At 47.0% G+C, this 26,834-nt stretch overlaps 1 protein-coding gene across 2 annotated transcripts in view; it reads right to left on the reverse strand.

Annotated features, from left to right (window-relative positions):
• Positions 1 to 26,834, reverse strand: part of ARID1A (AT-rich interaction domain 1A) — a 132,038-nt gene that overhangs the window by 22,786 nt on the left and 82,418 nt on the right. For both annotated transcript variants that reach the window (XM_040338006.1, XM_040338005.1), the window contains exons 5-10: positions 14,481 to 14,721; positions 14,229 to 14,318; positions 13,973 to 14,140; positions 6,905 to 7,190; positions 4,497 to 4,636; positions 4,283 to 4,392 (exon numbers count right to left, since the gene is read on the reverse strand). In XM_040338006.1, the coding sequence (XP_040193940.1) occupies positions 4,283 to 4,392; positions 4,497 to 4,636; positions 6,905 to 7,190; positions 13,973 to 14,140; positions 14,229 to 14,318; positions 14,481 to 14,721 (1,035 nt within the window). The remainder of the gene's footprint in view (positions 1 to 4,282; positions 4,393 to 4,496; positions 4,637 to 6,904; positions 7,191 to 13,972; positions 14,141 to 14,228; positions 14,319 to 14,480; positions 14,722 to 26,834) is intronic.

A 26,834-nucleotide genomic window follows, 5' to 3' on the forward strand; every position in this document is an offset into this window, starting at 1 on the left:
TCCGGACAGTAGACAGGTGTACCTGGGCTCCGCCAGTTCTGTGCCGATGGCACTGCTGGACATCTACTGATGTCGAAGGTAAGTAAGCATGTCGTTTATCTGCTGCATCGAGTTTCCTTGGCTGACCACTGCATCTACAGTACTCAAAGTTCCCATTTCTTTGTGCTTCTTTAACCACTACCCATCCACCCTATAGCAGAATAACGGCCGGGCGGTGGTACAGTTATCCTGACTCGGCGTCATATGACGTCCAACAGAATAACAGCCATCGCACATTAGCGCGGGGGGGGGGGGGGGGTGGGGAAGCATTGCGGTGATCAGTGGTGCGGCGTGTCAGTCTGACACTGATCTATTACCATGTGAAGAGTGTCCAATCATGGCCTCTCGCGTGTCTGACAGACTGAAGGAGAGCCGATCGGCTGCTCTCCTGACAGGGGGTGTTTGTGTTGATTGTTTATGACCCCTGAACCACCAGGTATGCCACCCTAGACAACCAGGCAGCTGCCAATCGGTGCCTATCCCCAATGTCTGCCCGTGCCGCCTATCAGTGCCCACCCCAATGTCTGCCCGTGCCACCTATCAGTGTCTCCCATGAGTACCCATCAGTGCCTATCCCCAATGTCTGCCTGTGCCGCCCACCAGTGCCCAGTGAAGAAAACATACTTAATTTACATTTTAGAACAGAAACAAAAAGAAAAAAAACTTTTTCCTTAAAATTTTTGGTCTTTTTTTATTTATAAAAAAAAAAACCACAGGTGATCAAATACCACCAAAAGAAAGTGGGAACAAATTTTTTTTGGGTACAGTATAGCATGACCACGCAATTGTCAGTTGAACAGCAACAGCACTGAAAATGGGCTTGGGCAGGAAGGGGGTGTAAGTTCCCGGTATTGAAGTGATTAAACCAGTGTTAATTTTGACTATAATGCCATTTTAGTTTTGGTCAATGAAATTATCTTAGACAAGGAAATCAACACGGCTTCAAAACGGGCTTGAACACATCTTGAAACCCCAGTCAGCTTTGAAATCTTTGCTTGGGAGAGACCTCGCTGATGCAGTACAACTACTTTGTGTCTTGTTGTTGTGCTCAGTCTGCAAAAATATAATTATACCTGTGCATTGCATGGGACCTCTCTCCTTGGTTTCTACAAACAAATCTTAGCACATAGTGAATTAAATATTCCACATGGTTTCCTTGGATAAGAGGGTTTGGCTTTGCTTTTGGCCTAGAGTTGGGCTTTAACAAATGCCCTTTCATGGTGGAATCGTTTGAAAACTCTGGCCCGGTACCCTCCAGGATGCTTCCAGATCACATATGGAATACCTTGAATAGAGTGTTCACACAAAGTTCAGTACAGCAGTAGCAGGTCTAAAAGATCAAAGGTTGGAGACGGGCAGCAGATGCTCCAAATACTGGGTATTATACACTGCAAAAATCAACCCCCTATAATTATGGTGTGACAAAAGACTGCAGTGCCACTAAAACAGTGTCTTCAGAGATGCAGTTCAGACTCTGAATCAGAAATGGTCAAAGCAACTGGAGGGCTGGCCTAAGGAGTCAAGAAGTTCAGAAATGGACTCTGAAGGGGTGATGTTGGCTTACAGTGGCTTGAAAAAGTATTCATACCCCTTGAAATTTTCTACATTTTGTCATGTTACAACCAAAAATGTTAATTTATTTTATTGGGATTTTAGGTGATAGGCCAACACAAAGTAGCACAGCATTGTGAAGTGGAAGAAAAAAAGCATCCCACAACATAATGCTGTCACTGCCCATTTAACGGTGGGATGTTCAGGGTGATGTGCAGTGTTAGTTTTCTGCCACACAGTGTTTTGCTTTTAGGCAAAAAAGTTCTATTTTGGGCTCAGACCAGAGCACTTTCTTTCACGTTTGCTTTGACCCCCACATGGCTTCTCCCAAACGGGACTTCCCGGGACAGATTCCCCCACCTGACCTGTGGATCTCTGCAGCGCCTCACCTTATCTGATTCTCTGATTAATGCCCTTTGTCCAACCTGTCAGTTTAGGTGGGCGGCCTTGTCTTGGTAGGTTTGCATTTGTGCCATACGCTTTTTATTTCCATACGTTAAGAGTGCTCTGTGAGATATTCAAAGCTTAGGATTTTTTTTTTATAAATTGAACCCGGCTTTAAACTTCTCCACAACTTTATTCCTGGTCTGTCTGTTGTGTTCCTTGGCCTTTATGATGCTGTGTGTTTTCACTAAGGTTCTCTAACAAACCTCTGAGGGCTTCACAGAACAGCTGTATTTATATCGAGATTAAATTACACTCAAGTAGACGCTATTTACCAATTAGGTGACTTCTGAAGGCAATTTGTTCTACTAGATTTTAGTTAGGGGTATCGGAGTAAAGGGGGCTAAATACAAATGCACCCCTCACTTTTCAGCTAATATCTAAAAAAATATACCCTTTCACTTCACAATTACGCGCCATGTTGTGTTGGTCCATCACAAAAAATCCCAATACATTTACTTTTTTGGGTGCAAAATGAGAAAATTTGGAAAATTTCAAAGGATATGAATACCTTTTCAAGGCACTGTACCCACAGTGAAGGCCTCATGCTCACTGGACATTATAAAAATAGCAGTAGCGTTGGCACATTAAAAACCTGTTTTTCCACTTTTCCCCCATTACTGTTTTGCCAGTTTTTTTTTTAGCAAGAAAACCCAAGCTATGGAATCAAAAACAGCAGTAAGCCACACTTTACAGGCATTAGCTAATTTTTCCAGCTCAAAAACGCCTCTCAAAACCCACTAGTTCTGGGGGGTTTTTCCAGCCACAAAACGCTCCAGCCAAAAAAAAAAAGATAACAGCCCGTGTGTGCATGGACACACAGGATAACATGCTGGGGAGTTCACTGGCTATAGGTGAAGAAAAAAAAAAAAGCCAAAAACGGCAGCTGTAAAAACATCCAGTGTGCATGAGGCCTAAAACCTCTGAAGTCAGTATAAGCAAGAAATTGGGTGAAATTCTAGAGTGACTGTAGTAGAGGTCCCTGCCAGGGAAGGGGACTTTGTCACACGACAGAGCTGAAGGGGAAGCCGATAATGCAGACCATATACCAACAGGGCTGATGAAATCCAGATTTAACCACTTAAGACCCGGACCAAAATGCAGCTAAAGGACCTTGCGACAATTTTGAAAAAAATGCAATATTTTTTATTTTGCTATAATAAATATTCCCCAAAAATATATAAAAAAAATATTTTTTTACTAAGTTTAGGCCGATACATATTTTTCTACCCATTTTTGGTAAAAAAATAAATAAATCGCAATACGCGTTTATCGGTTGGTTTGCGCAAAATTTATAGCGTTTACAAAATAAGGGATAGTTTAATTGCATTTTTATTAAGTATTTTTTAATTACTACTAATGGCGGCGATCAGCGATTTTTTACGTGACTGCGACATTATGGCGGACACTTCAGACAATTTTGACACATTTTTGGAACCATTGTCATTTTCACAGCAAAAAATGCATTTAAAATGCATTATTTATTGTGAAAATGACAGTTGCAGTTTGGGAGTTAACCACAAGGGGGAGCTGATGGGGTTATGTGTTCCCTTTAGTGCGTTTACAACTGTAGGGGGGTGTGGCTGTAGGTGTGACGTCGATTGTGTCCCCCTATAAAAAGGGATGACACGATCGATGCAGCCGCCACAGTGAAGCATGGGGAAGCCGTGTTTACACACGGCTCTGCCCGTTCATCTCCGGGGACCGATTGCGGGTCTCAAGCGGCGATCGGGTCCGCTGGTCCCGCAGTCCTGGAGCTTCGGACCGGGTCGCGGGCGCACGCCCCACGGCTGGGTACTAGTACAGAACATACATGTGCCCAGCCGTGCCATTCTGCTGACGTATATGTGCAGGAAGCGGTCCTTAAGTGGTTACGATAACAAAACAGGGCCCTGCGCCACCCCCTTCCCTCCATAACCATTATGAGTATTGGCAGGGGTCACCCCTAGTTGTGGGCCTGTCCCATCTGTCTATACAAAGAGATGCGGTGGCTGCATATCAGCAATGCAACTGGACCAAGAGGCAAGATAAAGTCTCAGGCACTCGCAAACCCAAGCTGCTAGTGGTGATGAGTTGGACAGCTGGAGTTAGGTTTCAACTTTACTCTAAATTTAAAAAAAAAAAAAAAAAAAATGTATGTATACGTTTTTAACTGGACACAACATTTCCAAAGCTGCAAATACAATCATTAATAATACCAGAACAGCCTGTATCATTTTAACCAAAATATCTTAAACTTGCAAAGTACCTTTGATTTGGTCTCTGTTTTAGGTGTCCCGTCTGCTTTGTTGTTCATTTTGGGAGTCGGAGTCAATTTAACATCAGAAAGTCCCATAAGCTCTGGGCTGCCAGCCATGCCTGAAATATACATATTGACAAACCTCAGCTTAGCAGTCAGAAACAAAGGTGCACACTAGTAACAGCACAATGCCAACATTTCAGACAATGGAACCATAACATACCCGAGTTGTTGGCCATATTGCCTCCCATATATGGGGGTCCCTGCGTGTTCATCATTGCCGCCATGCTATTCATTCCCTGGCCATATGGTGGTCCTGCTCCCATCATCCCTCCCTGGTTCATGCTGGGATATCCTGGAGACCTACAAATTATAGCAAGCATCACAATTTAATAAAAGGTACTAGCTTTTTTTTTACACCTGAAAAGTAAAAGCCATAATGAGCTAGTATGCACTGCATACTAGCTCATTATGAAATGCTTAATTAAAACGAGGTGTAGGGAACTTACCTGGTCCACGCCGAGCGAGATGTCATCTTGCTCCGGCGTGTCTTCCGGGTATCGCCGCTCCAACGCTGTGATTGGCTGGAGCGACGATGTCGTCACTCCCGCGCATGCGTGCGGGGGATTTCATTCCGGCAAGGGCCGGCCCTTTAGCCGAAGATCCCCCCTGCAATCAGCTGCGCATTGCAAGGGGAATATCTCCTAGACCTGTACGGTTATACCTACAGGTAAGCCTTATTATAGGCTTACCTGTAGGTAAAAGTCAAAAAATGGGGTTTACAACCACTTTTACATTTAATGTTTGTGCTAAAACTAAAGTCAGGCATAAATCAGTATACACAAATGTCAAGACACTTAAAGTGGTTCTAAAGGCAGAATGCATTAAGATAAACCTTCAGTGTGCAGCTGCCCCCTAATACTTACCTAAGCCCCACCTCGATCCAGCGATGTTGCACAGAGAGACTCGGCTGTCCGGAACTCTCTCCTTATTGGCACCATTGGCTTACTGATTTTGAAAGCAGAGTGAAAAGGGGGGGCAGATACCATGCGCAAAGAAATACCAATTACAATAAAAATAAAGCAGCAGCTAAAATTGTGAGATGCACACAAAAAGGGAATGGAGGAAATGGTAGCTAGCCACGCTAAAATATACAGTGAATACAGTGAAGATAAACTTAAAAAAAAATACCGTTAAATGTTGAATATCACCATAAATAAGCAATAATGAAGCAATATTGTCTATTGAAAAACCAGGGAAATGGACTCCTGATTTCAAGTGGATAAATCTACAGAATACAGTGAAACATCCAGTCATCAATACAAAAATCGGATTATATAGAGATAGTCCGTAAATCGCACAAATGGGTATATAGGTAAACAATCCTGGAATTGGTGTGTGTGTGTGTGTTCCACCACCAACTGTGAGCCAAACACTGAATAAAATACACGCTTACCAAAAGGCAAGCCGAGTGAGCTTGCGGCTAAAACCCAGCCAGGGCCTTATCCAGGGGGTTCCGGGGCAGCAGCTCCAAGATGATCTAGGCTAGAGGGAAGATATAGAGCAGATGGCTAGATTGAGCCAATCGTGCAGCAGTCACAAATATTGCTCGGATGTCACCCAGTTCTTAGATGTGGTGGCTGCATTGTTTTTTTTTTTTTCGCCCAGCGATTTGACCAGTAGCACACTGTCTTAGCCAATGTTTACACTATTGCGGGTGCGTGTGTAAATCGCACTCATTCCCATATACACCGCTTTAACACACCGCTCTTTAGCAGAAACATCACAGAGACCAAGCTGTCAGACAGCTCCTGCTCCCCACCATCGATAGCTAGTCAGTGGAACTGACTAGCAATCGATAGTGGGGAGCAGGAGCTCCCCCAATATCCAGTCCAGTTGTCAGTCCACTAGCAACCAGTGGACCGACTAGCAATTGATAGTGGGGAGCAGGAGCTGTCTGACAGCTTGGTTACTGATGTGTCTGCTAAAGAGCAGTGGCAAAGCGGTGGATATGGGAATGAGTGCAATTTAAACATGCACCCGCAATACTGTGAACATTGGCTAAGACAGGAAGTGTGCTACTGGTCAAAAATAAAGGAAAAAAAAAAAAAAAACACAACAATGCAGACACCACGTCTAAAGAACGATCAATATTTGTGACTGCTACACAATAGAGCCAATCTAGCCATCCGCTCTATATCTCCCCTCTGTCCTTGGAGCTGCTGCCCGTAACCCCCTGGAAAGGCCCAGGCTGGGTTTCAGCTACAAGTTCACTCGGCTTACCTTTTGGTAAGCGTGTATTTTTATTTATTACTTATTTTTATTTACTTATTTATGGTGATATTCAAAATTTTTGACTTTGACAGAAATGGGAGCCAATGAGGAGAGAGAGGGGGTGGGGCAGAGCCAAAGCTCCCTGACTAAATGGACACAGTGCAGCGGCTCAGGTGCCCCCACAGGAAGCTGCTTGCTGTAGGGGCACTTGGCAGGAGGTAAGGGGCCAGGAGCGCCGGCGAGGGACAGAAGAGGGGGATCTGGGCTGCTCTGTGCAAAAACGATTGCACAGAGCAAGTATAACTTGTTCATAAAACAAAAAAGACAAAGGACTTTAGTATCACCAAGTTTTCTTACCTGTTTTGTATGGAATTTGCAGTGCCATGCATACCAGCAGCATCTTGTGCTTTGCGATTCATACCGCCAGGTGGAGGACACATTCCAGATCCAACTTGCGGTGGCATGCTTCCCATGTTTGGCCCATATTGGCGGTTGCCGATTGCAGAATGAGCCATACGCCCTGCATACTGTGGCATACCTCCCTGCCCATGCATCTGTCCGCCTGCAACAAGTGGGGCCATGCCACCTCCAGAATATCCTGCATTAGGCATGGCATTGTAGTTTGGCTGTCGGGGATACCCTCCTATTTGGAAGAGAGACATGTAAGCACATTATTCAAAGATAAAAAATAAATAAAAATTATATCACCTACAACAAAGAGAACCAACAAATAAAAAAAAGTATGTATAAATTATACAACACATGACCAATTTATCTCATCGAGATGACTCGTTTTATGGCTCTTGCACACAGGTGCCCAAGCCCAGTCAAGTCAATTCCAGCTTTTCCCCAGGTGCAACATAAAGCCTCCTACAGACATAAATAGCTGTGCATGGCTGTATGTCAAGTATATAGTGTACAGGTGAAGCAATATTCACGTTTTTACACAAGTACTGTTCTTTACCCCCAACCAGCCATATCCAGAGGTTGTACTCTTGGTTTGGAACCTCGTTGATACAGAGCTGTTGAAATCTTGTAGGAAGAGGTTGTCCTTGGTTTTTGCCAGGTACCTGCTCCAACTACCACTGGGGAACTACTCTGCAGTATTAGCCCCACATTTCTTCCCCCCTTCAGGCAATTTCATGAGAAAGGCCGACCGCTCTTACCCAGGTCCCTCTACCGGCAAAGATCGGTTCTTGGTAACTGTGCAGCCTGCCGCTTCTACTCCAGACTCAAACAAGATGGTGCTCGCTCCTGCTGTGCACACCAGCCTGGATCTCTGCAGCTGACATAGTGAGCCTATGGGCTCAGGGCATGATCTGCCACCCTTCTCTCCACCCAGTGATCTTGGCAGCACCTAGGCTTTGGATGACAATCCACAGAAAGCCTCCAGCAGAGCACACAAAGCAGCCAGGACACTGCTATATCACTTCAAGGAGTGTGGCTGGAGAATACAACCAAGTTGGAGCTCATCCTGCTACTGTCTGACATCAGTCCATGTCATATAGGCAGCCATCCCAGCAAAGCCCGTTAATTTTACAAAAATTGCCCACAAAAAAAAAAAAAAAAAAAAAAAAAAAAAAAATTTGGAGGCCCTAGCTTTAAGGATGGAAACTTCCCTGTGAGGAGAACTTAAAGTGGTAGTAAACCCTGCTTTGTTACCTGTAGGTAAAATGAATATCTCCAAAAACATGCACCATTTAGGAGATATTCACCCTGCATGCAGCCACCGTCGGCGGCGCATGTGCTCTGAAGGTCCAGCATACCATACTGGACCTTCTTGCTGGAACCAAGGGCTCCCGCATGCATGTGACTGAGTGATGCCGTTCCAGAAGAGAGGATGGAAGATGTCACCCCTCTCAGCCGTGAGCAGGTGAGTATTTTACGATTAAGGATGAGCTCAGCTCAGGCATGTTCGCAAACCGCACGTGCAGAGCCCGCCAGGAAGTTGGCACGGTGTTGTGGTAAGCACAAGCAGTGAGACATTGTCCAAATGCGCGGGTGTAGAGATCGGGAAATGCCTCATTGCCTGTGATGATCACTGTGCAGACTCCCTAGCGGGCTCTGCACTTGCCGTTTGCGAACACTCCTGATCTCATCCTTATTCATGATGAGCTAGTATGCGATGCATACCAGCACAATATGCCATTGTCTTGCAGGCTTTTTTTTTTTTTTTTTTTTTTTAAGGATTACTGCCGCTTTATGCAAGAAGTGGCAGAAGTTGCTGCTCAGGTATTCACCATCAAAACTGAATACCATCACCATTAACCAGTCGGTCTCCCATTTGCAGTCCACACAAGTTGATTTCACTGATCAAAATAACTGAGCTGCTATTACACACGACTTGGAAAACCACAACCGCCGGCGAACCAACAGAATAAGGAGCCTTCCAGAGCCTACTCCCCAGGCGGACCTCAAGGACACAGTTACGGCCATATTTAATACATATCTGGACTGCACTCCCGCACACAGCAATTGCTATGGACAGAATAGCAAATTTGATGGCGCCCAGATTTCCTTGCTACCTGATGTATCCTAAAGGACTCTCCAATATGTGTAGCTGTATGAAACCGCTTGTGGAGAAGTTTGGCCACCAGGGCATCACATAAATAGGGCCATCCTTTTTATCCAATTGCCCGCAAAGGTAACCTGCTATGAAGTTACACATGTGATCAGTTAGGACACCAGCCATGATGGTTTGACAGTTTGGTTGAGAGCACAACTATTGTGACAGTTACAGTCCACGTGTGGGAATGTAACTTTTTGAAACTTAAATTGATGGGTTTAGTTACGCTTTAAGGCTGGCACTACATACGCTCCGACTTTGGGAGACTTGTATAAATCAATGATTCCCTAAGAGAGCCGTCTTAACTGGTCCGACAAGTCCAGTTTTATTCACCAGCCACTACTGCAGTTGTGTAGTGATAGGGGTCCATGGATGGAACCAGTGTTTCATAGTAGGTTGCTACTTGTTTGACACCAGGAAGTGTCGAGACTTTTCAGGCTCCATAGCTCTTCAAGGGGGCAGAGATCAGAGGCAAGGGTAGTGGGGTAGGTCGAGTAATTCTTCCAGAGGCACTTTCATTTGGGAAGCAACATTCACTATAAACATTAGGTACGCTTTAACAGCACACTTCCCTCATCCTGACCAAAGTCTTGTAAGATGGGCAAAAACAATCTGACAGTTTGCCAAGCAAGCCCATCCAGCAATGAAGATTATTTCGATGCAAGAAGCAACTATTCTACTCAGGATAGCGAAGGAATTGGGAAGTTTGGTGAGGAAGGCTTAAAAAGGTAAAAACACACTTAAAGTAGAACTATCGGCAAAACTCAAGCGCCGCCCCCCCCCCCCCCCCCCCCCCCCCCCCGTTTGGAGAGGGGAGAGTTATAACTCAGATTATTTTTCCCATCCATGTCCAATTTCAGAGATTTCCTTTCACTTCCTGTCCTAAAACCAAAAGGGAAGTGAGAAAATCCCTGCAAATTCAGGAAATTTCTTGGGAACCCAAAGGTCACCAAAACTTGTGTGCCCATTGAAGAATTTCCCTTCTATTACTTTTCTGTGAACAACCCAAAATTTTAGATTTTCCTTACGTTCAACGGTAACCAGGACAAATAGAGGTGGTTAATCTCCTCAACGAAGGTACAGACTGCCATAAAAACAAAGGACGTTCTAATCCCTCTCCACTCTACCCAAAACAAAGTTTTGCCTTTAGTTACACTTTAACCTTCAAGGCTGTGAAAAGTCTTTTACGAGATATACAGTTGTGCTCATTCATATTCTCTGAAAAAAGGCCAAGAAATCAAATTCTGCCAGGGTAAACTTATGAGCACAACTGTAAACACACTACAGGTAGCTTTTAAGTGTGCATACAAAGGCAAAGTCAGGTATACACAGATGGTTACAAAAACATGGAGATTCCTGAAACAAGGTATGGTTAATGTTTAAATAATTTCAAGGGAGTGCATTTTGTTTCTTCACACATTTTTATTATGGTGTGGACCAAATATGATTTTGGTACCTACCATAAAATCCTTACAAGTACATTAGGGACACCATGTCACATTCTTGAAGCATGGATGTCCTCTAAGCAGTTAAATACAGGAGGGGCAGAAAGACCCCAGCGACCCAAACTTCCAATATATTGACATAGTAAAGGCAAGGCTCAAGCCCAAAGCTGACTTGACTAGGCAGTAATAACTGGGAGAAAAAAAAAAAAAAGGAGAGGGGGAAAAAAACAGAATGAAAAAAGGAGCCAAGCATGCCACAAAACTTGGGTAACCAAAAGACAGACTGGGCAGTGAATGGCCCCCTCAGGGCCAAGTTAAGACTTTGAAATCCAGGGGCAAGGGTGTGTAAACTACTGACTCCAATTCAAAAATGAAATATGGAAGTGTGGTTTAGAGCTTCTTTAACCATTTGCTGACCACCTCATGTATGAGTACGTTGACAGAGTGACTCTCCTGTGCCGGATCAGGCACCTAGTACATGACCTGCCCCTCCTGGGTAGGGGGTTTGCATGCTGTGGCTGTGCTTTAATTAGTCAATACATGCTGATCAGCGAGGAGGAACACAGAACAGAGATCTGCCTATGTAAACAAAGCAGATCTGTCCTGGAGGTGCTGGATTTTGTTTCCCTGCAAAGCAGAGAATAAAATCCTGCTCATCCCTTGGTGAAAACAGCACATCGTAAAAAAACAAAAACACTGGCTAGGCACATATTTAAAACTGCTCGCCCTAGATGTTTAACAGCTTCCCAGTCAATGTCATTAGTATGGTGACCGTGTATATTTTTATCATGATCACTGTATTAGCATCACTGGCGACGTCAGTTACTCAGTTGAAATTAGACAGAAGCAATATCGCAGTCCCGCTATAAGTCGCTGATTGCCGCTATTACTAGTATAATAAAAGTTTTATATATATTTATATATATATTTTTATATATATATATATATATATATATATATATATATATATATATATATATATATATATATATATATATATATCACACACACGTAGATGCTATAAAACTTTTGCGCAAATCAATCAATAAGCGCTTGATATTTTTGTTTACCAAAAATATGTAACAGAATAAATATTGGCACAAAGTTAAGAAATCATTTTTCTTCTGGATATGTTTTTAGCAGAGTTATAAAAAAAACTTTTTTTTTTAGTGCAAGTGGTGCTCAAATACCACCAAAAAGCCACACAATTGTCAGTTAAAAGTAATGCAGTGCCAAAAAGCAAAAAAGGCCTGGTCAAGAGGAGGGGGGGTTTAATCTTCCAGAGGGCAAGTGGTTAAGAAAGACACTCAAACATGAGGTATGGTGGAGGGAACATTATGATTTGGGCTTTCACTGCCTCAGGGCTCTAGATGCTTGCCATTGAGTGGAAAATTCTCCAAGTTCACCAAAGTATTCTACAGAATGTCAGGGTGGCTGCCTACCCGCTGAAGCTTAGCAGAAGTTAGGTGATGCAGCTGAATGACTAACAAAATAAGTCCACCACAGACTTCAGAAAAATAAAGTGAGCCTTTTGAAGTAGGCCAGACGCTAACTAGATAGAAATGCTGTGGAATGACCACAAGAGAACTGTTTACATCAGATATCCTACAAATGTGTGAGCTGAAGCAGTTTTTTAAAGATGAATGGTCAAAAACTCCTCCTGAAAGCTGTGCAGGTCTAATCCAGAGCTACCGAAAAGCGCTTGCTTGAAGTCATTGCTGCCAAAATGATGTTCAAGCAGTTAACTCCAAGGGTTCATTCATTTACTTCTTCCTCCAGCACTGCGAATGTTTAATGGATGTGTTCCAATAGCAAGAAATTAAATGTTAGTATATCAGCTTAAGTACATTTTTTTGGGAGTTGGATGAGATCAAATTGGGGTTCACATACTTTATGCTACTGTAGATGGAATGGATCAAAAAGGCAGAGGACCCTTAAAACAATCAGGGAACAGAAAGCCAAAATTAAAGTGGATGTAAACCCCCCCCCCCCCCCCCCCAATCACCCAGTGAAGTGAACAGCCTCAGATGATACACTGAGATTAACCAAATCTCCTTACATAGCAGATATACATATAAAACCTGTCTTCACATTTATATACTGTTTAGAATGTTGAGATCCTGTTAGATTCTCTTCCTAGTTAAAGCGGATGTGCCACTAAACAAATATATTAAAAGCCAGCAGCTACAAATACTGCAGCTGCTGACTTTTAATATAAGGACACTTACCTGTCCTGGAGTCCAGCGGTGATCGCAGCAGATGACGAGCCGATCGCTCGTCACCCTGCTGCTCCCCCCTCCATCCACGGTGAGGGAACCAGGAAGTGAAGCGCTCCGGCTTCACTGCCCGGTTCCCTACGGCGCATGCGCGAGTCGCGCTGCGCCCGCCGATTGGCTCCCGCTGTGTGCTGGGAGCCGAGTGTTCCCAGCATACAACGGGGGACGGACGGGAAGGGGAAAAAAAACCCGTCCTTTGCCCGTATCGTAGGGCCGGAAGTGGGTGCAGATACCTGTCTGTAGACAGGTATCTGCACCCCCCTCCCCCCTGAAAGGTGTCAAATGTGACACCGGAGGGGGGGAGGGTTCCGATCAGCGGGACTCCACTTTAGAGTGGAGATCCGCTTTAACAGAGTGTGATGTCTGGGCATACAGCCAAGACAGTTAATATTGCTGATTGGAAGAAAGGCACACACCCCCTCTCATCATAGGCAGAGGCTGAGCTGTTTTGTAATATGAGCTGCTCTCTGCTACTCTATTTTAGCAACCTCCTTTGACAAAAGATTCAGGCTGCTTTTGTCTAAAAAGTAAAAAAAAGAAATATGCCAGGAGTTCTGAGGCTGATAACAGAGGAACTGTTCAGAAGAGAGCTACAAGACTTAGCTCATTGAAAAAGACAAAATACTGCAGATATACGCACCCAGCTCAAATTTCATGAATCGGGTTTACATCCACTTTTAAGCTGGAGATTTCAGATAAACTTGAATGGCTCCAACAACCTTATGAACACCCCCTTAACCAAGCCCCAGACCATGAACTAAGCAAACACCACTGATCGCTCACTGCTCGGTCTTCAGGCTGCAAAGAGCTGGTGAATGTTATTTGCCATCTCTCGGCTCTGCCTCTCTAGCGCCTACTGAAGCAATGTGTTGTGGAGGGGTGGGAGCAACTGGTTCAGGGTCTCCGCAGCTCACCAAGACTGCTACCGCCCCTTTAAAAGGTGACAAGCAAACCAATGACACACACATTATCTCCCTCTCTATATCTATTTATCTATAACTCATAAACCACGTTAATGTGCAAGCTCAACACAGATGTTAATAAATTGAAAATGATTATGTTCCTTGAATTACAACACTGGACAGATCAAGGAAGAAGTTGGAACTACAATATACTTGGGTCAACATTTAGTACGCACCTTGGGGACCATACTGGCCACCCTGAGGTCCATAGCTCCCCATAGAGTTTTGTTGATAGGGTCCCATCGCAGCATGCATCTGTGCCCCTGTAGACTGGCGTGGTGAAAGTGCTGGACCAGGCTGTGGGGATCCGTACTGAGGTATTTGTGCATTCCTCTGCATGTACCCTATTGAAAACAAGCATTATAAATATGGCACACTTAGAGCATAATGGTTTAATTCACCAACTCCTTTTCTACATATAACTGTTCTTACCTCTCTCTTGCCCAAGCCCAGCCTGGTTCATTGTAGGGTGAATTAAACCATCTGACTGTCCACTAGGAGGGCGTGGAGGCATCTGTGTCCCTGATAATTACAATATTTAACACACCAGAAATTTAGGACAACCGGAATGGAGATAAAAATCAATGACAAACTTCACAATCAGTTATCAATGGGAGGCAACTACATTCTTTGTGAATACAAACCGATGTCAATATGGAAAGACATTTAGAAAATATTCCTTACCTGGAACAGATGTTGGGGAGAGCGGGCCAGATCGAGATGGTGCAACACTGGCTGGAGAGCCTACTGGGGAGGGCGAAGGTCCTCTAATACCAGGAAGGTGGGGTGACGTATGAGGAGAGAATGGAGACTGGGCTGGGTTGCTTTGCTCGCCCTGACTGCTGGAAATTCCTGAAGTGCTGACACCTGGACTAAGAGCACCCTCAGCACCCATAGGGAGATCATCAATGGAACCAGAGAGATCCTGGGGAAGAAAACACAAAATTAAGACTTGATTAAAAGGCACATTCAAAAAGGTGCTGCTCAGATATATTTCCTTTCAAATCAATGAACAATTTTGTGACCCAGCTAGAAGTAACAATTTTACCAGGCAACCATTCATGACCAATGGTCAGAGAAAATCTGTACTAAGAACATCAAATGGGTGGAAAAACCTTGCTACATATCCGACAATTCAACATAACTCTACGCTGCCTTCTGCTGGCCTCCATTTTTTACAGAAGTACATTTCATTTGGTAAACACCTGTTCAAATGCTGGACTGCTTACACTGTCGTGTCACTACAGAGTAGAATGAGTATGTCTTGGCTAGAACATGCATGTACATAGTAAAAAATCTTAAGTATTTTGTGTACAGCTAATAGAAAATGAATCTTCCCCCCCCCCCCCCCCCGGAGGCAGTGGGGGGGTCGCACCGGAGGGGCCACATGTCGAACCCCCTGAACAAAACGTACTCACCAGTGAGTGAGCCGCCAAGGGCCGTTGAAAGACGACAGCCAAGGCTGATATCTGCCCCTTAATAGTACTTAAGGCAAGCTTTTGGTCCACTCCACTCTGTAAAAACAGCAGGATCCTGGAAACAGAGTATGCACGTGGACGACACTTGAGCGCCTCACAGAGATGTATGCCTTTAAAGTACGATGATAAATCTTCCTAGGAGGAGGACTTCCAACAGGCCTCAGTCCAACACCTGGATTTCAATAGCCATGCCATTAAAGCCAGTGACTGTAAAGCAGGATGAAGTATGGGACCTTGAGACAGAAGGTCTTCACGCATCGTAGTCGCCAAGGAACATCCGCCACCAGATGCACTAGGTCAGTTGGACGCCGAGGCCAATCTGGAGCAATTAGGATCATCGGGATTCCCTAGGTCTGTACCCTGCGAAGTAGACGAGGAAGACGCTTTAGCGGGGGTGAAAGGCATAAATCAGCCAATACTGTCCCCACGGAGCCAACAACGCATCTGCCCACAGACCTCAACACCTTCCGATTGAGTCGAAGCTAGGAGGTCCACGTCTGGCGTGCCCCATCTTTCACAAATGAGTTTAAACATCTGGATGTAGTGACCAGGTCCAGCATCTGACGACTTAGGTAGTCAGCTTGCCAGTTTTCTACGCCCAGAATGTATACGGCCGACACGCTCAGTTCTGCCCATCGCAGAATGTGAGCGACCTCCGAGGCTGCAGCCGAGCTTCTTGTCCCCCCTTGATGGTTGACATCCGACTGGATCCTGGACGCTCCTGAAGTCCAAGACCACGCGGAGAGGCAATGCTTGATTGCCCGAAGTTCTAGCACATTGATCGGTAGGCGGGATTCTTTCTGCGTCCAGCGACCCTGTGCCGACTGGATACCCCAACCGGTCAGGCTGGCGTCTGTCGTTCTCACCGTCCACTGAAGGGGAAGGAACGACTTCCCAGACTGAAGAAATGGCGATCTCAGCCACCAGACCAGGGAAGTCCTGACTAGATGGCCCACCCAGATCTGACAATCCAGGGACAACGGAGACTTGTCCCATTTGGACAGGATCTCCTTCTGTAAGGCACGAGTGTGGAATGGAGCATACGGTACTGCCTCAAAAAAGGAGGCTACCATGAGGCCCAGGACTCTCATGCAAAAAATTCAGTGACAACCATCTGCAGGATGCCAGCAATTTTTACCACCGCCTGAAGAGTTTATAATTTGTCCAAGGGGAGAAAAAACTCTCGCCTCCAAGGAATCTAGAACCAAGCCCAGGTATTCCAGGCATCAACACCGACTTCTGTAGGTTCAGAACCCAACCAAAGTCTTGAAGGGTCTGGGTGGCAATCGCCACATCCACCTCTAATTCTGAGCTTGAAGCAGCTCTCAGAAGAAGGTCGTCCAGGTAACCCACGATAGCAATGCCTCGCTGTCTCAGCAAAGCCAGAATCAGGACGAGCACCTTGGTGAAAACCCTTGGTGCCGATGCCAGGCCAAAAGGGAGAGCCACAAATTGGTAGTGGTCGTCCCCGACCACAAAACGCAGAAACCCGATGTCTGACAAATATGGGGACATGCAAGTATGCGTCCTTGATGTCCAAGGATGCCAGAAAATCCCCCAGAGCGCACTGATTCCATCCTGAACTTCCAAACCTTCACAAAGCAGTTCAGGGCCTAGAGATCCAGGATCGGTCGGACCCCCTTCTCTTTTGGGACTACAAAACTGGTTTGAATAAAACCCCTAAAAACCTTTCCCAGCAATGGCACGGTTACGATCACCCCGCGCACCAGCAGATCCTGTACTGCCCCAAACAGGGCCACCCGATGAGTCGGAGGAAGCTGAAGGTTTGAGGGAAAAAAAATCTGGAGGGCAAGAGAGAAACTCTTGTACCCTGAGAAAACTACTTTGCAAACCCACAGGTCAGTGAGCAGTGAAGACCACAGAGCCACGAATATGCGAAGACGATCCCCACACCCAAGCTCTTACCTGCAGCTCCGGGCGGATGAAAAAGTCGCTTATGAGCGGAGGAAGGCCCATGCCAACGACATGGCTCCTTACCCTTCCTGGATTGCAGGAGCAGAGTACTTACCTCCCATGGCATCCTTGATGATGTCACCCAGCGAGGCTCCAAAAAGCCAATCACCCTTAAAAGGTAAATCAAGCAAGGCCTTCTTAGAAGCCTGGTCTGCGGACCAACATTTTAGCCAAATCAGGCGACACCAAGGCCACAGCCGAACGCACTGTTGACCCCACCACCGTGAACAGGGAGCGGGCCACTGCCTCAGCCCCCCTGTCCACAGGGTCTTTGAAAGCAGGAGCCCCCTCCACCTGATTGTCTTGTTTAACCTGGACACCGCGGGGCCCACAACCGGTGAAGTCCATTTTTTCAGGAAATCTTCCTCAAAGGGATAACGGACCGCTATACACTTGGGGACCGAAAGGGTCCTCTGCGGACGTTCCCATTCCTTGTATAAAAGTTTGTCCAGATAAGGAACACAAGGAAACCCCTTTTCAGTGCGGGTAGGCTTGCGGAACCCGAAAGGGATAGACATCTCTGCAGATGCATCTGTCCTAGCCTCCAATTCAAGGGTATCCCGCACCGCAGTGACAAGTGCTCCGACAAGTGCCCCATTGTGCGCTGACCCGGAATCATCCTCACTGTCCGAATGGTCGTGTTCTGCATCTTCTGATACATCAGAACCCGGGCCGGGAGCAGTAACTGGGCCCGAATCCGAGTCAGAAACATCCCCGAAAGATGGCGTAGGCTTTTACCCCCCTTTTCCCCTGCACACCGCAGCCACCCTGGCAACAAAGGCCTCCAGGACTGCTGACATAGATTCAACAGCAGGGGCACCAGTTTCCATCACAGGTATGTCTTCGGACACCATGTTGACCCACGCGCCTGACCCTCTTAAGGATGTAAGCCAAGGCACACAGCCCACCCTCCTAGCAGGCACTGCACCGCTGCCGTCCGGCCTGTCCCAACAGAGGAGCTCCCTGTACACAACCGCACGTGTCAGTGTCTTCTTGTGGTGCGAGTCAGGCTGTTCGCACCGTCCAGATACCAGAGAACACTGCTAGAGGCCAAAACCCACAAGAAAAATGTCCGAACGGCCGCCCTGTAGGAAAAAAGTGCGGGGCTACAAGTAAATGGCGGCAGCTGACCACCAAAGGGCACGCAGGCTACAGGAAAATGGCGGCTGACGGTAAAAACCACAGTATAAGCGGCGGACATGGCCAAAATGGCAGCTGAGCAAGAAAACAATGCAAAGTAAAAATCACAGGCGGGTGCCCCGGCGAACACCCAAAAAGCGGTGGCCCCCCCACACCACACCTCCAGGAGAGTGAACCCGCAGTGCAGCCCCCCCACTAGAGAGCGGCGCGCCCCCCCCCCCCCAGGCAGACCCCCGGCTAACGCAGCAGGCCTAACTCCGAGCATAGGGAGGAGGGAGTGAAGAAAGAAAGGGTGGGGAAGGAAAAAAAAAAAAAAAAATATCGACCTTCCAGGGAATGTCCAGCCGTTACAACCTGCCGAGGCAGGGGAGGGCGCTACTTACCAGTCCTGCGTGGCTTGCTGGAAGCATCCCTGTCAGATCCACCACACGAGCAGTACGGGGGTAGCTGTCAGCCCAGCACACTGTGACAGAGACAGCAATTAGCCAGGTAAGATGTGCGCCCCGGAGCGCGTAGCTCACCGGCCACCCCTGGAGCAAACAGGGTCTGTCGTGGCCGACCCAGCACACGCTCGATGGCCGAAACTGGGGTGACTACAAGGATCCAGGACATCCATCCTGTCGCCCAGTCAGCAGTTGATAGTAGATCTCAGGAACAAAGAGAAAAAAATAAAATCTCCAAGACCAAAGGGCCCACAGGGAGCCAGGTCCTACTCCTATGCTAAGCTGGAAGAAAAAAAAAAAAAAAAAAAAAAAAACGAGCTGCTGCATGCAGGGAGAGGGGTTGTACCCAGAGGGACCGCCTCCTGGGCAGTACTGTACTGTTTAAAGTTGTATTAACACATTAACATGTTTCAGCCTAGCCCTCTTCTGATGGAAGTCCATTACCCTACTGTCAAGACAATGCTGCCGTGTTCATCCATGAACAAGAGAAAACCGTTTTCCATGTATCATGTTCACACCAGAACGCTACCTTTCTCTGCATTCCATAAAGGTGTGATATCATTGCACATTACTGGCTGGCCCAACATGTCACCACAAAGCCAAGCACAACATACGGGACTTCAGATTTTGTGTAAAAATGAAAAAATATGCTCTATAGAATAATTGGTTAACACCACATCAGGGTCAGCCTGCAGAGGCGATTGGGCAGCTGCCTGAAATTACTTCTACCTAAAAGCTGACAGTTGGCAAAGTACATACTCTCCTGGCTGAATTAGAACCCAAGGGCGTATGTAAACGCCACTAACGAGCCTTAAAAGTAAATGTTACCCTAAATAATTTTCCTGTGTGTGTTCAAATATTAAAGTCCATCATTGTCATGTACTTTTTCCATTTGAAGTACCCAGTTGATCCTGACAGTCACTTTCCTGCCTGGTTCTAAATGGACTAGATACAGCACATAAGCTGATCTGTGTTAGTCTGGTCAGTGGTACAGGACACTGTGCAGACTCAGCTTGCATGTATTGTTCAGTTACCATGGCACACAATCAAGCACAGCCTGCCTTTGGTACACAACCCCTCCCAATCACAGCTCGTCTCAGAAGCATGCCCTCTGCTCAAGCACCGCCTGCATATTGACACAAATTTTCTTAAAAAAAAAAAAGTTAGAAAAATAAATTTTTGAAACTAAAGCCTGGTACAGATTTTTAATTTTTTTTTGTTAAACAAAAACTGTCAGCTCCGGTCAGAGCAAAGTTATGCAAAGTTAGTATAGCGATCTACCCCGCTAAGGTGTTGTGTTCTGACAGGAAAATGCTGGGGGGAACCGAGACAGTTCTTTTAGAACCGACCAATGTCCCCTGACATTCGGCACGTGTGTACCAGACTTAAGGCCAACCATACACTGTTCAAGTCTGGTTCAGCAGGATCGGCTGAGATTCAAACCGTTAATAGGCATTCTAAATGTACCAATTTGATCGATCAACTTGGTTACATAACCAGCCTGCCAGATTCTCTTACAATTATCACTAGCAGCCGCCTGCTGGGCAAAAGACAATTGCCGATTCCCCTGTCAACATTGTGTATTTAAAGGGGAGTTCCAGCCATTTGTATGTTTATTAAAAGTCAGCAGCAACAAAAAGTGTAGCTGCTGGCTTTTAATAAACAGACACTTACCTGCTCCAGCGCTCCAGCGACGCGCCGGGGCTCCGCTCCCCCCCCCTCCCCGGCCGGCGTCTTCATTCTCAGTGTGGGCACCCGGCCGTGACAGCTTTCGGGTTCACGGCCGGGCACCCACTGCGCATGCGCGAGCGGCCCGGCGCCGTGTAATTGGCCAGGAGATCGCCTAGGACCTGTGACGTGTCCTAGGCGATCGCCTACAGCAGCCCCTTCCAGAAGGCGATTAAGCTTAGTCGCCTACAGGAAGGAGGAAGTGGGACAGGAAGTCCCACTCTTCCTGAAGCCCCCACTCCCCCCCCAAAAAAATTACATGCCAAATGTGGCATGTAAGGGGGAGAGGAGTGGGTTAAGAGGAAGCTCCAAATTTGGGTGGAACTCCTCTTTAAGACCTGTATTTGCAGCAAAATGTGTGTATGTGGGACCTGTATTTGCAGCAAATTTGTACGGTATATGGCCCGTCTATGCAAAAATCAGTTATAACCATTAGGAAGTGTCGAAAATGTATGTTCACAACTACTTTAAAGTGGTTGTAAACCCATTACAAACCACTTTAACCTACAGGTAAGTCTAGATTAAGGCTTACCGTAGGTGCAACAAATATCTCCCAAACCTAAACGGTTTAGTAGATATTTTGCAGACTAAGCGCCACTGATGTCTACAGCGCATGGCGTCCTGAGCGTGCCGCTTCTAACGGCACCCGCGTAGGAGTGACGTCATCGTTGCTCCGGCCAGTCACAGTGCCTGACAAGCTATACCCAGAAATCACTCTGGGTATCATGGTGGCGACGGAGCCGACAGAGGACCGCTGCAGGGGCTACGATCGCAGGTAAGTAATTGCTATGCAATACTAGCTCATTATGCCTTTGTCTTGCAAGGTGTTTTTTTATTTTTTATTTAATTTTTTAAAGAGGGTTTACTTCCTCAAAGTCAGTGGCAGCAAAAAGGGTTAAACATGATAACTCTTCTGCACATATGTTTTAACTTTACACACGAAAAGGACTAGGATGAGACCTTAGGCCAAGGTAAAAGGTTAGGGCACCCAGTAAATACACAGCAGTTTTTCTTTTGCATAAAATTAGTTCTTTCAATTTTTTCCCCCATCATTACAAGGTCAAACTAAATTCCTATTTCTCTCAGCAAACATGTTCAAAGCCTTAGAAATTACCCCAGGGTTCCAAGTCCCCCCACCCCAAGTTTCTGATCTACTCCACGCTGTAGAAACAGCAGGACCCTGGAAACCGAATACGTCCGTGGACGCCACCTCATCTCTTCGCACAGAGATGTAGGCCTTCTAGGTGCAATGGTAGATCTTCCTGGAAGAAGACTTCCAACTATGTTGAGGGCACGGAATGACTGAGTCGAAAAGACCTCGGTCCCTTAGTACCTGGCTTTCAACAGCCATGCCGTTAAAGCCAGCGACTGTAAAAGCAGGATGAAGTATGGGACATTGAGACAGAAGGTCCTCCCGCATTGGCAGCCGCCAGGGTATATCCGCTACCAGGCGCACGAGATCGGCGTACCAAGGACGCCGGGGCCAATCTGGAGCTTTTAGAATCATCAGGATTCCCTCGCCTCCACTCTGCGGAGCAGCCGAGGAAGCAACTTCAATGGGGGGAAAAGGCATAAATAGCCGATACTGACCCCACGGGGCCACCAACGCGTCTGCCCGGGGATCTCTGGACCTGGCCACAAACCTCGCGGTTGAGGCGAGAGGCCAGGAGATCCACGTCCGGTGTGTCCTACCTCCTGCAAAAGAAGTTGAAACACCTCCGGATGCAATGACCATTCCCCCTGGTCCAGCATCTGGTGACTTAAGTAGTCTGCCTGACAGAGCCGGCACGCTTCTTTCCACCCACCTTAGGATGTGAGTGACTTCAGACGCCAGAGTAGAGCCCAGTTATTCCCCCTGATGGTTGACATAAGCCACCACCGTGGCGTTGTCTGACTGGATCCTAAATGGGCAACCTTGCAACCTCCTCGACCACGAGGTTAGGCACAGCCTGATCGCCCAAAGTTCCAGGACATCAGCAGACGGGATTCCTCTAGAGCAGGGATATGCAATTAGCGGACCTCCAGCTGTTGCAGAACTACAAGTCCCATGAGGTATAGCAAGACTCTGACAGCAACAAGCATGACACCCAGAGGCATGATGGGAATTGTAGTTTTGCAACATCTGGAGGTCCGCTAATTGCATATCCCTGCTCTAGAGTCCAGCGACCCTGGGATGACTGGACCCCCCCCAACCTGTGAGGCTGGCGTCTGTCATAATCACCATCCACTGTAAAGTAAGAAACGTCTTCCCTGACCGAAGAGCCGGGGATCTCAGCCACCAATTCAGAGAGACTGACTAGGTGGCTTACCTGAATCTGGCGATCCAGAGACAACGAAGATTTGTTCCATTCGGACAGGATCTCCTTCTGCAATACTCGTGTCGAACTGGGCATAGAGGCCCACCATCAGACCCAGGACTGGCATGCAAAAAACAGAGACGACCATATGCCAACATCTTCACCGCAAACTGAAGAGTCTGCAATTTTTCCAGGGGAAGAAAAACTCTTGCCTCCGCGGAGTCTAGAATCAACCCCAGGTATTCCAAACGAGTCGGTACCTGGATGTTTAAAACCCACCCGAATTCTCGGAGGGTCTGGTTGGCTATATAGACACATCCACCTCTAATTCTGAGCCAGAAGCTGCTCTCAGAAGAAGATAGTCTAGGTAGCCAATGACGGCAATGTCTCGCTGTCTCAGCAAAGCTAGAATCGGGGTGAGCACCTTGGTGAAAACTCTTGGTGCCAACGCTAGGCCAAAAGGAAGAGCCACAAACTGATAGTGGTCTTCGCCAATTGCAAAGCGCAGAAACCTCTGGTGTCCTGCGCAAATCGGGACATGCAAGTATGCGTCCTGGATGTCCAAGGACGCCAGAAAGTCCCCCAGATGGCGCGCAGCCACCGCCGAGCGAATGGATTTCATGCGGAACTTCCGTACTCTCACAAAGGCATTTAGGGCTTTGAGGTCCAAGATTGGACGGACTCCGTCCTTCGGGACCACAAACAGATTCCAATAAAATCCCTGAACTTCTCATCCTGCGGAACAGGTAAAATTACCCCAAAACTCAGCAAGTCTTGCACTGCCCCCAATAGGGCAGGCCGACGAGCCGGAAGGAGAGGGAGATTTGAGAGAAAGTATCTGTTCGGTGGACAGGAAAGAAACCATCTTGTACCCCGAAGAGACCACCTCGCAGACCCACTGGTTGGAGAGCAGGGAGGTCCACCGAGCTGTGAACCAGCGAAGCCATCCCCCACACATGAGTCGAACAGGGGCAAAACTTCATGCAGTGGCGGGTTTGGATGCCGGTTTGTTCGGCTTACACACCCAGGGATGTTTGTCCCCCAGCTGAACCTGAGCCTGGGAGGGTCTAGCCGCAGGCCCTGACTGGCGAAAATACAGATTCTGTGTGGGAAAAGGACCCGGCTTACGGCGCAGCTCCTTCCCCTTGAGAGGTCTTCCTCACCAGTGCCGACTCAGCCCTGTCCAGAACCCAGGGCTGAGTCAGCATTCCCCAGGAGATGGAGGGGGGCGCTTTGTACCCCCTTACGCCCGCATGCCGCTTTCACCCTGGCAACAAATGTTTCCAGGACTGTTGACATAGTGTCCATGGGAACCGCAGGTGCAGGAGCACCAGCTGCCACCTCTGGTCTGTTTGGGGGAAGAAGGACCAGATACTGACTCCATAACAGACAGCTCTCAGGGACCTATTCAAGACCTGAAAGTCCACCCTCCTTGATGCGCTGACCAGGGGGGTTAGCCAGGGGACTCACCAACCCAGCAAGAGACTGCTCAGTGCCGTTACCCGCCCTCTGTACACCGCGTGTGTTGAGGAAAAACCGTGAGGAACAGATCTTTGAGGAGAATCGTGCTGCGTGCCGTTCAGAAGCCGGCACTAGAGGCTAAACCCCCACACAAAAATGGCCGCCAGATGCCTCAGATAGCAGAGCACGACCACAATAAAAAGGCTGACCGCAATAACCAGCTGCGCCGTAGCGCAGCCATGACAAAATGGCCGCCAATGGGAAATTCCAATGTAAAAAGCAGACTGCAAAAAAATGGTGTCGCCAAAATGCCAGCGAAATGCCGCGATGTGGATGAGAAGGCTGAATGGGGCTTCCCTGAGGCAGAACACACCCCCACAGATAACAGGCCCAGACACCCCACAGTCCCCCAGAGGGAAATGGAGCCCCTCCACAGGTCCACCCCGGTAGAAGGGAGAGTAAAGCAGCATAGGGAAATGTGACAGAGCAGAGAAAGGGAGGATAGGAAAACCCCCTAACCCCAGCCGTTCCGACCCGCTGAGGCAGGAAGGACTGTACTTACCCGTCCATGAGAGGACCTGCTGGCGCATTCCTGACAGGCATACAACCACGTAGGAGTAGCTGTCGGCCCGGTCCACTGTGAGCGAGACAACCCAACAGCCCAGTCATGTGTGGACCCTGGAGCAACAAGCCCACCGGCCACCCCAGGAGTCATGGGGTATCTCGTGGCAGACCCAGCCCTTAGCCAAGTTGTGCTCACGCTCGATGGCCGGACTGAGGAGACTAAAAGGATCTATATATCCAGTCTGTCACCCATTCGGCAGTTGATAGAAGAATCTCAAAAAAATATATAAAAAAAAAATTTTTAAATTTCTTCAGGGCGCTGGGCTCAAAGCGAGACATGTCGTCCTCCGCTAGGCAGGGAAAAAAAAAAATCTAAGGCTGCATGCTGCAGGGAGGAGGGTTATGTCCGGAGGGATCGCCCCCTGGGCAGGGCTGTTCAACTCTGTTAAAGAAACATGTATTTAAATAACATGTTCTGCCTAGTCCTCTCCTAGGAAAATTTCTCTAAAAACGGTTTTGGAGGCACTCAAGGATCTTGCAGAGGATCAAGTTCAAAAACCAGCAGTGTTTCTATTGTCAATGGGTCTTTTAGTGGCTTTCTGCAAGGCTGTTTCCATGCTCCCAATTTCATTTGAGACCCCTCCAACACGTCATCTTTTTGGCATGGAACAAGCATGCTGCTTTTCTAGACCTTCATATGCTCCTGCCATAAGTACCGATTTATGCAAAAGAAAAACCTTTCATGAAGCATCTCACAAAGGGGTGCCTATGACCACAAGTCCACAGTGCGAGTCGAGAGAGTGCATTTTTTTTTTTATTATTAGGAAGACTTGTTTGGACTAGGTGTAAAATTAGGCCCAAGTATTCCAGGCGAAGAAAAGATTGGATTTTTGGAAGTCAATCACCCAACTGAACGCCTGAAACATCCGAATTGTCCTGTGGATGTTTGCAGATAACTGGGAGACCAGTCCTTTAGAAGGCAGTTTTCAAGATAACCTGTGACCTGGATGTCCTGAATGCTTAGACGAGCAAGAGGAAATGTGTTAATATTCTGAGAGCAATGGATAAGCCATATGCAGTACAACAAACTGGAAATTATTGTCTCATACTGCAAAGAGTATGCAGTACAGATTGGGTAGCGAAATGCGAATATGCAGGTAGACATCCTGGAGGTCTACAGATAGCAAGTATTCTTGTCTTAGATGGGCAACTGACCTTGCAAATTTCATGCAAAGTATATTATAAATATTATTTAGGAATTCTAGGTCTAGGATACCCCATTGGGTTTTAATACTTTGAACAGTTTTGAATCTGGCATCTAGGAGGTGCTGGCACAACTCCCTGGGACAAGAGATGTTCAGAACATTCTGGAAATCCGACTGTCCTTGGGCAGATTTGAGAGAAGTAAAACTATTAAGTACCCCATCGAAACCCGGAGGTTCAAAGTACATCTGTGACTTCGCAATAGGCAAACAGGGAGAGAAGAGACTTGGAGGAAAAAAACATGGTTGGCCATGTCCTATGCCAAAAAATAAGGTCTGCAATTCAGCATAGACATTGAGGTTTGGGTATAGAGTTGAGGTGCCCTGATGAAGGGGATTTTCTCCCCCCAAACTTCACCAGGGAAGAAGCTTTCTTCCTGTGATCTGATGAATTTGCCAAGTGCCCAACCTAAAAGACATCATGTGTGCAAGGCCCAACATCAGGTGCAGAGAAAGATCGGGAACCCTTTAGCGGCCCCCAAACACTGCTGCCTTATATTCCTTTCTATGCCTCTTCTAGAGCTGGCATATTCAATTTGGCTAGAGACAGTGGCACTGGAGAAGGAACAAGGGTTTTTTGAGCCATGACAAATGATGGTTGTAATAAAAAGCCATTAGTTGTTTGAGGAATTGTGGCATAGTTGCAGCAAAGTCTGCTTTAGTCAGCTAGGCCGCTGCTTGTTGTGTGCCT

Source organism: Rana temporaria, chromosome 2, assembly GCF_905171775.1.
Source record: "Rana temporaria chromosome 2, aRanTem1.1, whole genome shotgun sequence".
NCBI lineage: Eukaryota > Metazoa > Chordata > Amphibia > Anura > Ranidae > Rana > Rana temporaria.